Source organism: Lutra lutra, chromosome 14 (assembly GCF_902655055.1).
Source record: "Lutra lutra chromosome 14, mLutLut1.2, whole genome shotgun sequence".
Classification (NCBI taxonomy): Eukaryota; Metazoa; Chordata; class Mammalia; order Carnivora; family Mustelidae; genus Lutra; species Lutra lutra.
Genome location: NC_062291.1, coordinates 72,137,223 through 72,149,581, shown reverse-complemented (window position 1 = coordinate 72,149,581; position 12,359 = coordinate 72,137,223). Strand labels below are relative to the sequence as shown.

At 47.6% G+C, this 12,359-nt stretch overlaps 1 protein-coding gene across 2 annotated transcripts in view; it reads right to left on the bottom strand.

Annotated features, from left to right (window-relative positions):
* Window positions 1-12,359, bottom strand: part of HABP2 (hyaluronan binding protein 2) — a 33,120-nt gene that overhangs the window by 7,781 nt on the left and 12,980 nt on the right. For both annotated transcript variants that reach the window (XM_047702305.1, XM_047702307.1), the window contains exons 3-8: window positions 6,857-6,967; window positions 5,329-5,436; window positions 4,034-4,150; window positions 2,802-2,921; window positions 2,134-2,305; window positions 570-667 (exon numbers count right to left, since the gene is read on the bottom strand). In XM_047702305.1, the coding sequence (XP_047558261.1) occupies window positions 570-667; window positions 2,134-2,305; window positions 2,802-2,921; window positions 4,034-4,150; window positions 5,329-5,436; window positions 6,857-6,967 (726 nt within the window). The remainder of the gene's footprint in view (window positions 1-569; window positions 668-2,133; window positions 2,306-2,801; window positions 2,922-4,033; window positions 4,151-5,328; window positions 5,437-6,856; window positions 6,968-12,359) is intronic.

Genomic DNA, 12,359 nt, shown 5'->3' with positions numbered 1-12,359 from the left:
GTTGATTTTTAAAGAATAGTTGGAGATGGACAAAATCAGACATATGTCAGTATTCTAGACATGACCATGAAAGCAAAGGCACAGAATTGAAACTATCCAGGGAGGTAATCCCATCGACCAAGGTGCGAGGGTGCTACGTTCCCGACGTGGTTAGAGAGGTGGGCCAGAGAGGACTGCCATGAAGATCATGAGGCTGGAATTCTGTCCGTGTCGCATCCTGAGAGGCTGTGGAGTCTCAGCCAATATTTGATCACCACTGTATACTGAAGATCTGGGATAGTACTGGGCATATATTGAGAAATCCACAAGTATTTGCTGAGTACACTGACTGGGAGTCAGGAAACCTGAGTTTATAATTGGATCACTGGCCTCAGTTTACAAAGGTATCCAGTCATGCTAGGCATCCTGAAAGGGGAGCAGAGGATTGGGCATTTGGGTTTCCACTGGGATGGCAATTGGTAAAACAGGTATGGTGGGTGGACAGTGTAGAAGAGATGGGGTGCAGGAACATCTATCTATTGACATGCAACCTCACCCTTACTGGGACTTTGGGACAACCGTGATCTTACCTAGGGCTGAGCAAGCTGAGATATCACAGTACTCCCATTTCACCTTTGCATTGTTGGCTTTAATGAAACACCAGGGCTTTTTATCTCCATCTGGGTTTCTAAAATGAAAACACAAAATAATCTAAGGTTAAGGCTTGGTGAAGCCACTGAACTTCATCAAAGGACCTTTGGATAAGAGAGTACCAAGTTCCTACATTCTTCCAGGGACCACTTTCCATTCCATTCTTCCAAAAGCTTAACAAACCCTGGCACATAGTGTTTTTGGAAAAACTTAACTTGCAGAGAAGAATCCCAATGATCAGAAAATAGTCGACAAGGCTTGTGCCAGATCCATGGGACATATCAAATTGTTTGTAGGCAAAGAAATGAGATCCCTGTTGAAGATTCTCCTTGGTCAGGAAAGTGAAATAGGCACAGACACATGGTAAAAGAAGAGCTCCTCTGCCCAGACTTCTAAATCCTGTGCGTGTGAATTCTCTGAGGAAGCCTACCATGGGCATCACTCTGAAGAACCTTCCAAGAAAGAAACAGCTCAAAGTGAGTGAAAGTGGGAGATAATTTGTATTTCACGCAAGGGAAATCCTCTGGCTTAATGGAACCAGTTTAAAGCCATAAAAAAAAATTCCTGTCCCTTGTAAGCAGATGATATGCATCCTTGGCCTTGGTTAGAGCAGTGGAGGAAGCCATCAGAGGTGTCTGGAGACAGCAGAAGGGGAAGAAGGTAACTAGTCATCACCATAGTAGAAATGGGGTTATCCTGATGTGGGAAAACCTGAGCATCCTTGTGGCAGAGATTGTAATGCTGACTAGACATTCCATTTTTTTTTTAAATTTTATTTTTTATAAACATATAATATATTTTTATCCCCAGGGGTACAGGTCTGTGAATCACCAGGTTTACACACTTCACAGCACTCACCATAGCACATACCCTCCCCAGTGTCCATAATCCCACCCCCCTCCCCCCATCAACCCTCAGTTTGTTTTGTGAAATTAAGAGTCACTTATGGTTTGTCTCCCTCCCAATTCCATCTTGTTTCATTTACTCTTCTCCTACCCCCTTAACCCCACATGTTGCATCTTAGACATTCCATTTTATCTTTTACATTTTTCCCTTGAAGTCAGGCAGGATAAAGCATGACTATTTCTGTCCAATAAAATATATATGCAGAGATGATGCATCCATTCTAGATTCAGGCAGTAAAAAAAATTCATGCTCTATTTTCGAATCTCTCCTTGCCTTTCCTGGGTATTTGAGTAACTCTGTGGAGCTAAGATTCTCCCTCACTCCTCATTCCCCAGCCCTCATGACACATGCAGCCACAGTGAAAATTAAACCTCACGGTATTCAAGCCACTAGGATTTGGGAGCTGTTTGTTACAGCAGCAAAACCTAGCATATCCTGTGTAGGAAAACCTTCCCAGAAAGAAAGCTGATGAGTTTCAGTGTTCCGCTCCCCATTTCTAAGCTGGCGGAGGAACACTAGGAGCAGGGGAAATGGACAGAGAAACCCTTACACTGACAAGCGCCCAAGACTGCTCATGGAGAAGAATGTTAGTTTTACCTGCAGAAGTTGTGTTCCCCAATCCCATGGGTCTCAGCATCTTCCATAAACATGTTGTAATTCTCCTGCAAGAGGAGGTGGGAGTTCCAGTAAAGGCATGAGTGTTGGTTGACTGTCTTACTCACTTTCCCTCGGTAGGAGTAGCCATCACCAACATAGCAGTCATCAGGACCTTGGAAAGAGTAGACAGGGACACGGGAACTGAGAGGGACTGGCATGTTGCTCCTGAAGAGGACATGGCAGGTGCATCAAGTAGGTAGAGGATTGGGCCTGAATACTGATCACCCTGAGATTCCACCATGAATTCTAGAAAGAGAGTGGCTTGTATATCCCATGTTCAACCCAGCTTAAAAACATGAAACACAGTGGTTGTGGGTTGATGGAAATTAATTCTTTAAGTTTGGCTCACGCAAGGGCTGGTGGCCTGTGGGTTGAGGCCCAGGGAGGCCCAGGTGTGCTCGATTGTCCTATACTACATCCCAGTTTGTGACTTTATTTACACAGAGTCAGGCGCACCCTATGCCCTTTGGTTGGAAGGCCAAGGCAATAGTAGAGTTTCGGAATCTTGACGTGAACTCCATTCTGGGAACAAAACCCAAACATAAAAGGATCCCAAAGGCCTCCCTGTGGCCCAGAGTTTCTGTTGAAGAGGCGGTAGAGACCCATACCTATTTCACAGAATCTCCCCTTGAACTGGTCATGGCAGGTACAGGTGAACTTGGTTCTCCGCCTATGCCGGGAGCAGGTGCCACCATTTTGGCAGGGATTTGGCCTGCACGCAGGAGCCGCTGTGAACACAGGAAGTGGGGCCAGGAAGTCTCTTTAGAAGGAATTGTAGCTACATCAGAGATGATGAGGAGATATTGGTGGCACTCTTTTGGTGCCCATCCTTTCATAAAAGTTGGGTTACCACAGGGGAAAGACAGACCCACTGACACGCTAGTCAATGTACACACAAACCTTAAGAACATAAGCAAACCTGGTTGAGTCAATATGATGGAGGCCATGCAAAGAAGAACACCTAAATAGATGAGTCACCCAGTAAGGAACAAGGAGTATAGACTGAGCAGGAAACTGGGGGCCATTCTGGGCTAGGTTGAAACCTGGCTCTGCCCTTCGATGGCTGTGTGACTGTAAACAAGTTAGTTAACTTCTCTGAACTTCAGTTCCTTCGTCGGTAAAGCTCTTCCTTGTGGCATTTTTGGAAGAATGTAAGAAAAAACATAAATCCCTTGGGACAATGCCTGACTCATAGCAGTGATTAAGTACAGATTTAATCCCCTACACAGATTTAATCCCCATTCCAGAAATAGACCAGGCTTACTTCCTGGAGGAAATGAGTTTCAAGATTATTCTTTTTGGATGGGAAGGAACACAGGTTAGTTAATTCCCCCAGACTCTCTAGGGGTGATGCATTTTATTTTTTTCGAGATTTTATTTTTAAGTAATCTCTACGCCCAACATGGGGCTCGAACTCAGAGCCCCCAAATCAAGAGTCGCACGCTTTACTGACTGAGCCAACCAGGCGCCCTGGGATAATGCAGTTTTAAAAAGTCCTAGTTAAGGGGCACCTGGGTGGCTCAGTGGTTTAAGCCTCTGCCTTGGGCTCAGGTCATGATTTCAGGGTTCTGGGATTGAGCCCCACGTCGGACTCTCTGCTCAGCGGGGAGCCTGCTTTCCTCTCTCTCTCTGCCTGCCTCTCTGCCTACTTATGATCTCTCTCTGTCAAATAAATAAATTCTTTAAAAAAATAAAAATAAAAAGTCCTAGTTAAAAGGGCCATCTTGGATGCCACTAAAGCATCAGAGGTATCTGGACTTCCACACCATAGTTTGCAGACATCCCAGGCACAAGCCAGAGAGAAAACCTAGCAGAGAAGGGGCGGGCCTTTAGCACTTACCTGTGGAGCAGTCAGGTCCCCTGTAAGGGTGTTTACAGGCGCAGCGGTAATAGGGAGGACTCTGGGTAATGAGACATTCGCCCCGGTCACATGGGTTGTTCTTGCACTTGTTTTGCACTATGGGAGATCCATAAAGAAGTGAGTGACATGATTGGGGACACATTTTACTTACCGGGGTACCTGCACAATATGATGTTTGGGGATGGGTGGTGAGGGGCAACTGACAGAATGCGTGCCCTTGTCTGTGGTCTGGAAACACCACGCTACTCCTGGACAATTAAAAAAAAAAAATCCTTGGGTCATGAATGATTGCATCCCAGTTCCTCCCAGGGCTCATATTCTTTTTTTTGCTCTATCTTGATTAAAAAAAAAATAACTTAATAATTTTTGTACCTTCCACAAACAAATAGAACTGTAATTTCAGTTTCTCTACTTTGTAGTTGATTTTATATTCTGTTGACAGTTTTTTCGTTCTTTGGGGAAGTTGAGGGATGAACCCAGATATTATGTTAATGCCTGATACCCCAAACCATCCTGATACATTTATTGAAGGACTTACAGGATTGCAAATGGAAGGAAGGGGCGAAGAGGGCACAGGGAAAACAAGGCAATCATAAAGTCCTATTTAAAGGTCCTCACTGGCCCCCTCACTCCAGTTAGATGGTGGCTGGATGAAACAGAACCATGTTCTCTCCAGGGGTGCACTTAGCCCGTAAGAGTTCTAGTTTCAATATCTTATCACATAGCTTCATGTTATGCCCGGAAGAGGTCACTGAAGTCAGACATCGTGAGGATGGCAGGAAGAAAGAACATGGGGATGGGAGCCAGGCACCAGGGCTCTAATTTCTGCTCTTCGAACTAGCTGTGTGACCATGAGCAAGTCCCCTGTATCTCTGGGCTTCCTTTCTCTAACTGGATTGGGCCTCATGTGCCTTCAGATTCTTCCCGCTCTCTCATTCAGGAACAGTATTTCTCTGTTGTAGTTAGTCTAAAAACTCTAAACAACAAGCCCTGAGTGGAGAATACAGCTTGGTCAGAGTCCAGCTCTTATCTCCTCTTAGCCTCAGTGTTCTCATCTGTAGAATGGACATACCAGTCTATCCGACAGGCATGGGGGAGGATTAATGAGATGCTGCTTGTTATCATGCCAAGGAGTCCGTTATGGGGGATACAATATGTGTAGTTATTACCTTTTCCACGGAATCATTCCGCCCTTTCTGGCCCCTAGAGCTGGAGGAGGAATAGCCTCTTGTTCAACTCAGAGGGAAGAGGAAAGCCAGTGAAAGCACACTCACCATTCTGACACCTGTTTCCAGAAAAAGGGGCCGGACAGCTGCACGTGAAGGTGTCGCCACTGACAAGGCAGTCCCCGCCATGTTCACAGGGGTTTGACAGGCACGGATCTATGAGGGCAGAAGTCAATGATTGTGATTCACAGCAGGTGAGAAGCCCCCTGCTGGCCCATCAGCCTTCAGCCTCCTGCCCGGAATGAGAGAGGGAATGAGTCGCCGGTGATTGGGGAAAGGGGGAAATATGAATTCCCCTTAAAGAGCAAGGAAAACCGCAGTCACAGGACCAGAGAGAGATTCAGGTTAGTAAGAGGACAGGCGAGAAGGAATCTCATTGAGTTTCTCATTGAGAAACTCCCCTTTTCCACCATCAGTGTTTTTCTCCTCCCAGTCTCGCTGGGAGTGCCACGGGGTCTGCCTCTGATGCTGAAGGCATTTCATAAGCCTGAAGACCTCCCCTACTCCCAGTGCCCGGGGGTGGAGGTCAGGAGTGGGGAAAGAAAACCCACCCCTAATGAAACACAAGCTTTCTGAACATCAGGAAAGAAGACCAAAGGCAAGAGGGCGACAGAAGAATTGGCGGCGAGGAGGAAATGACCCAGTGGCCTTCATCTTTCTTCAACTACTTGTTCAGTTAGATTTTGTCATATTTCATCTGTGCCTTTGGCTTTTCATGGTTGTCTGAATGGATCTTCCCTTGGGGAATTCTTTATCCTTCTGTTCACACACATTGTTCTTTGGTTCAGGAACTAGGATCCCTGGGCCCAGCTCTTGTTTTGATGGTCCCTTCTGATGTTCCCCTGATGCCCTGTATCTTGGCCCTGCCTTCCTGGCCACTTCGCACAGTTACAGTTTTTATTCCAGCGGCTAAGTACGTTCCATGCCTTCTCCTGGCTTCATCACATGGTTTTGCTCGGGCCCCACTTCTCATTTTTCCTTCTGTCCCATTTCTTGGGTTAAGAAGCCATAAAAACAAAAACAAATGTAGAAGCCCATGTGTGAGTGCACGTGCACACACACACACACACACACAAACAACGATGCAAAGCTTCCGAGGAGTGTAAAGAGAAAGAAAAACACAGCCCAAGGGGAAGGTGAGTTTCAATGCCAAATTTGTGAAGCCTACCATCTGATGCTGAATGCCAACCCAGTCTTTTCTGCATAATTAGGACCTTCCTGTATAGCAAAGCTAGGAAGTGATTTTGAGCATGACTTTTAATTACCCATCTGGAGACCCAGATGATGATACACTACCTTGCTGTACGACCCTCACTAAGTCAACACCACTCCTGGCCTCAGCTGCTTCCTCTGTCACTTGAAGGTAGGAGAAAGAATCTCTAGGAACCCCTCCTCCCCCAGTCCTCCTAGTGTATGATTCGAACTGAAAAAAGCCAGTCTTAGTCATTTACTCGATACCCATTCTCTGACGCTGGTCAGAGAGGAAAGAGAGGTGCTTGCATACAGTCACACACAAACTCTGTTCTAGCAGTGCTCCCTCCTCCCAGGAGGGCCCCTGAAGAGTGTTGGAACCTACCATCCTCCATGTAGTACCAGTCAGGATTCTCCTGGTAGGCAGGAGCATTACTGCTGTTCTCTTCCTGGTTGTATTCCTCATAGCTATCCTCGTAGTAGTCAGGGGTCCAATCTGCAGAAGTAGGAAGAGAACGGAAGAAACCCTAATCATTCAACCCAAAGATTTCCAGATCCTGAAGGAGCACCCAGGTGTCTTTCTAGCTCCTCGACTGATAGGGTGGGCAGAGGGGGTTAGGTGCCGTGAGTTTTCATTGGGTGAGTTATGCCCAGCAAGGCAGTGTTGGCATTTGTCAGGGTCAAGAGCACCTGACTGGAAATGAGGAGAAGTCAAGATCTGGCTTTCCACCGACTGTGATGTTGGACAAGTTACTTGTATTCTCGGGGCCTCGGTTTGCTTATCTGTAAACAGTAGGAAGATGATTGGGGTCTAGAAGGTCTCCAAGGTCCTACACAAGATGTGCCCATGGTCAGACCCAATGGTGCCTGAGCACCTCGTTGGGCGGTTCTGTGAATTAACTTTCTCCCTGGGCCTTTATTAGTCACCTTAATTTATGAAGTCAAAGAAACTCATCACTTTCCTCTTGGTCACGGCACCAAACTACTTTCCTTGTATCTCTATCCTCATTCTAACAGCTAGGATTTATTGAGCTGTTACTATGCACTGAGCCCTGCACCAAGCACCTGGACTAGGGCAGCTAATCCCCATAGAACCCCTAAATTGCATCAGCTTGATTGCATTCAGCTGGTCTCTTCCACTGCCTCCATTAATTCACACTTATCCTTGGGGAACGGGGTCCAACCATCCCCATCACATACCCAGCCTGCTATGTAGGATTGGCCCAAGGACAGCCTAGAGAAGGTTCCTGGATTTTGTCCAGGGAAAGACAAGACAGGGTGTGGTGCAGCCCCCAGTTGTCGATCTCATGCTAGTCAGGTCCATTGGGAAGAGCAAGTGCCTGTGTAAGGCTCAGCTCTCTGTCCTCTGGGGACTTAGAGGGTGCTGGTAACTCTGTGGCTAGTGGAGAGAAGTTTGGGATTTGACGAAAGTTGGACTGACTTTGCTCTCTCCGGCTGGCAGGAGTGTGGCAAGGCGGCAACTTAAAGCTAGAAGGACAAGGTCCGGAGATGCATATGGTAATGAGGCCGGAGCAAATCCAGCTTGCGAGACTTGCAAAGGCGCTCCCACCGAGCCCGCCGGTGGCTCCGAGCGTGGCACTTTACCTCAGCCTGATTATCAACCGCATTATCTCCCTCGTCTCTCAGTCATTCCCTTCTAGTCTTTATCTCTTTGGCTTTTGAAAAATCGACTTTTGCACAATGGCTGTTTTATATTTCCCATTAAAATGGAACGATCTTTTTATTTCCTTTTTGAATACGCCAACTCTGGTTCCTTGCCAAAGTTTCACCTCATTTATCACAGTGTCAAGTCAAGACTCCCTTTGCCTGCTCATTATTTCTCGTGAGCTGCTTTTCCCCACTATGAAAATGCTCCCAGAGGAGGCCACCTTTCCAGGGACGAGGATCTAGGTTGAAGATAAGGCCATTGTCTTCCTGGAGCAAATAAAGTTTCTTTCCATCTAGCACGATAAAGCGGAGAAAGAGAGTGAGAAAGTGAGGGGGTGGGGAGAAAAACCATTTTTCAGAGTTTGACATGAAAGATTTCAAACTGACATTTGGGAGAGACAATGGGCTGGTAATGAGCTGATTACATCATTTATTTATTTCTTTCTTGGTTTAGAGAATTTATTTTTGTTTTTCCAACAGGTGTGTGTAGATAAGTGCCTCCAGAGTGCTCCTGTAATTTCTCCCGTCCCACCCCCGGGCTGAAGGTCGGCTGGGCTAATCTCAGCTCAACCATTAAGAATCATTCCTTTTGCAGATATTTGGAAATGGGGAAGGTTTTTACATAACTGGAATCGCGTGACTTTTCTAGGCGGTGGGGGATGGCTGAAATGTCTGCTGGTGTATTTTAACTGGAATCCAGCCTTGTTAACAAGATCTGCTCAGCCTTCAGTGATGCTGATGAGGGAATGAGACATGCAGTCTTTGAGTCATATTTCTGCTAAACAAAGCAAAAAGTCCCGGCTCTTCCCCAGGGGGCCCAGGGCCCTTGGTTAAGATGGAGAGAAGCAACAGAGGCTCAGTGGCCCCATGTCCCCAGAAGCCAGCCGGCTGGAGTTCTGTGCGAGGGAGAGCACTGGGATGCTCTGCAGCTCCTGCCTCATGTGTTCAGAGTGCTGTATAGAAGCATACCCTCCATGGCAGGGGTTCTCCTCCTCCAAACTTAAAGTTTATTTTGTCTTTTTTATGCTGTTGGCACTTAATCCCATTGTCTACATAAGGAAAGGGTGCTGTGCACCTACGATGGGCCAATATGACACCAGGTTCAGGAAGGCACTGGGAATAATGGAGAGATATACAGAAAAGAGTGGAATGCAGCCTCCAACACAATAGTTTCTGGGCCAGGGTGAATGGGGGAGGAAAGCCAGCCAAGAAGGGAGATGAGCAGGGAATGGAGAGGCAGGGGAGCTAGATATGGCCAAGTTTAGGTGAGTTTGCTTCACATTCTACGTTGGCAAGTTCAGGCTATATGAGCCAATCTGATGGGGGAAGACGGTCCCGACTCCCCACCCTTCCCTGTCACTTCATCTTTGGCAGTGAGACTTCATAGCTCCTCCTACCAAGAGATGGAGTTGATTCCCGCCCTCCCCCCTTGGGTGTAAACTGGCCTTGGGACTTGTGTTAGAAGGACAATGTGCCTGTTCCAAGCTTAGGTCTCTAAAGTCTGGCGTACTTCCTCTCTCTTTTCTCTCGGGCCTCTGTGACTGCCCTGTCGTACAAGTCTGGCCTATTCTATAGAGGATAAGAGAATGTGTGGGCAACAGAAGGTCCAGTGCTTCCAGTCAAGGCCTCCAATGTATAAGAGCCCAGCTGATCCATCAGCTGACTGCGGACACAAGAGAAGGCCCGGCCAACATCAGCCGAGACTGGTCTAGACCAGAGGAACTGCCCGGCTGAACCCGGTCCAAATTGCCAACCCAAAGAATTGACACACTATTCTTCTAGGAAGAATACTCATGGGTGAAGGCACTAAGTTTAGGGTAGTATACTCTGTAGTAATAATGAATGAACACACAGGGATTTATTGATCCTGGGTTGCCAATGGGATAAGAATTTTAGAAACTCCAGCATTCCTTAGCAGCCTTGTAGAATGTTAAGTTTCATGGCTGGTGCTCAGATGGTTTATTATGCAACTTTGTCCATCTGATTGTTCCCTCCAAGTAGGCAGTTGGTGTCTTAAGAGCGAGGGCCTTGTCTTTTCCTCAAACCCAGCACAGAGCCCTATATGCAGTTAATGGTTGTGTTCAACAAGTGAGTTTTTCCCTCTGTGGTGGGACCTCCCTTCCTTCTGACTAGCCAGCACACAGCAGGCATGGAGCTCAGCCAGCAAAGTTGGTATCTGCTTGGAGCAGAGGAAACAGGGAACTTAGGAGAGAAACTATGTGAGTTCCGGGTCAGAGGTATTTGGTGAGGAAGATGCCTGATGGGCTCTGTAGAGTCTAGAAATTTGTCCAAGTACTTTCCTGCCTGCTTTCCTGGCCCCCTCCTCTGCCACCCACGGTTTACAGTCTGCCATGGAATTTGCTTTCTTTGCTGGACTGGAGAAAAACACTCCAGGACCGAATACAGATTTTTGGAGACATTCTCTAGACTGTAGAAAAGGAGAATGCTTCAGGTGAAGAATGGAGCAGCTGTTGGGAGCATCTTATACTAGGCATCAAAAGAAATCCTTGTGGATTTGTCTAGTTACCAGAGTCTGTTTCTAGAACTTACCAGAAAGGATGGTGAGAGTATCCTGAACTTCCTCAAATCATCCTGATAACTGGTTATTATCTATGTCCCGGACACTATACTAAATAAATGTGGTGGTGGAGATAGGAGGACGTGGCGTCACAAGCCAGGTCTACCTCATGCCAAATCTGGTTTGCTTTTCTACTGGCCCAGGAGCCTCTTGTGGGTTTGTGTTTCAGGAAACTCCATGGGTTTCAGCTTCCAGGAAGTAACACACATCGAGAAATCTTTTTTAGCACATGCTCCAAGTCCCTCGACTGGGATTACCGTGGTCTGGACCCAGGGTCTCTAGGAAAAAGTTCCGCGTTTGTGCGATGGGGACTCTGCAGCTGCTTGATTAAGGAGCTTGCCAGATGTGCGGAACGGAATGAAAATCTCCGGAATGCTGTCCCTGTTGGCGTCATCCATCACCGTGGCACAGACGGGTCCTCTGAGGGCCTCCCCCAACCCCAGCCCTGTTGGCCCGTATTTGACGCTTCCCATCCAGCTGACAGGGCAAGCTCAGTCGAGACCCTCACTGGCAGGCGGCAGGACAGCTGATGGATGGGCTTTAGCTTGTGTTTGCTGGGCAGAGCCCAGCCAGCTTTGAAGAGGCATTTCCTCAGGCCCGTTGGCTGTCACGGCACCTGCTTTGGGGAGATGAGCGGAGTCTGTGCTGTTTGATGGCCTCCCCCTCTGCCACCCACGGGGGACTGTGGCCCAGGCGCCTTCTGCTCCCGCCAAACCCTCGCCATGTGCTGTGTCCAGCAAGACAAGCTACAGAAGCCGCTTGCCTGTGGACACTGGCATGGTGTTTCCTTGGCCACGCTGCTCTCTAAAGCCAGCTGGGATCTGACAAATTCCATCAAAGCACCACCCCCACGTGCAATTAAAGCAGACACTAACAGGGGCATTTTTAAAACCTAACCTGCTCTGTAGAAAGGCCCAGCTACACATCTCACCCCACTCCCTAGCCAGAGGTCGACAGAGCACCTCGAGACGGACTTGGGAGTCCGGGGATGGTGGGCTCCAGCGTCCCTTCATCTACTCACCAAACTGACAGAAGCTATTGACAGAGTTCTTCTAGAGCCTAGAATTTCAGAACGTTAAATCCAACACTCTCCACTCCCTCCTAAGCAGCCTGTGTTTAAAGCTGGCCAGTGATGGAGAACTTACTACCTCCCAAGGGCCCAACAGCCCATTCAGATTTTTTTGATGACTTTGATGGTGAGGAAGTTCTCCTGTTTGCAGACCAAATCTGATCCTATCGCTTCTAATCTCTTTCATTAAAGCTAAAAGCCTTGTGAACACAGAGATTGAATCTTCCCTTTCCTGTGATCCAAGTTTAGTGGGGCTACTGCTTCCAGTTGTTCACGTTGTTCACTGCACAACTTCAGTGCCAGAGTGTCAGAAACTCATGGTCACTGTAGATGTCTTCCGCAATTTTCTGGAAGATGGCAATACCGTGTCTTGGGGTAAAGACACCTCTTAATTCTCAAAGTTGACCTCATGGACTAGGGGTGGTTCTGCTTTTCAAATCCTTGAAGAGAATGAGGTTTCTGGACTCCACTATGCTCCCCACCCAGTGTGTGACCCCACAGTTCTGGAGCTCCATCTGTAGGACACCCGGTACCTGAGTGGTGTGTGCTGAAGGCCATGGAGGGGGCAGCTCT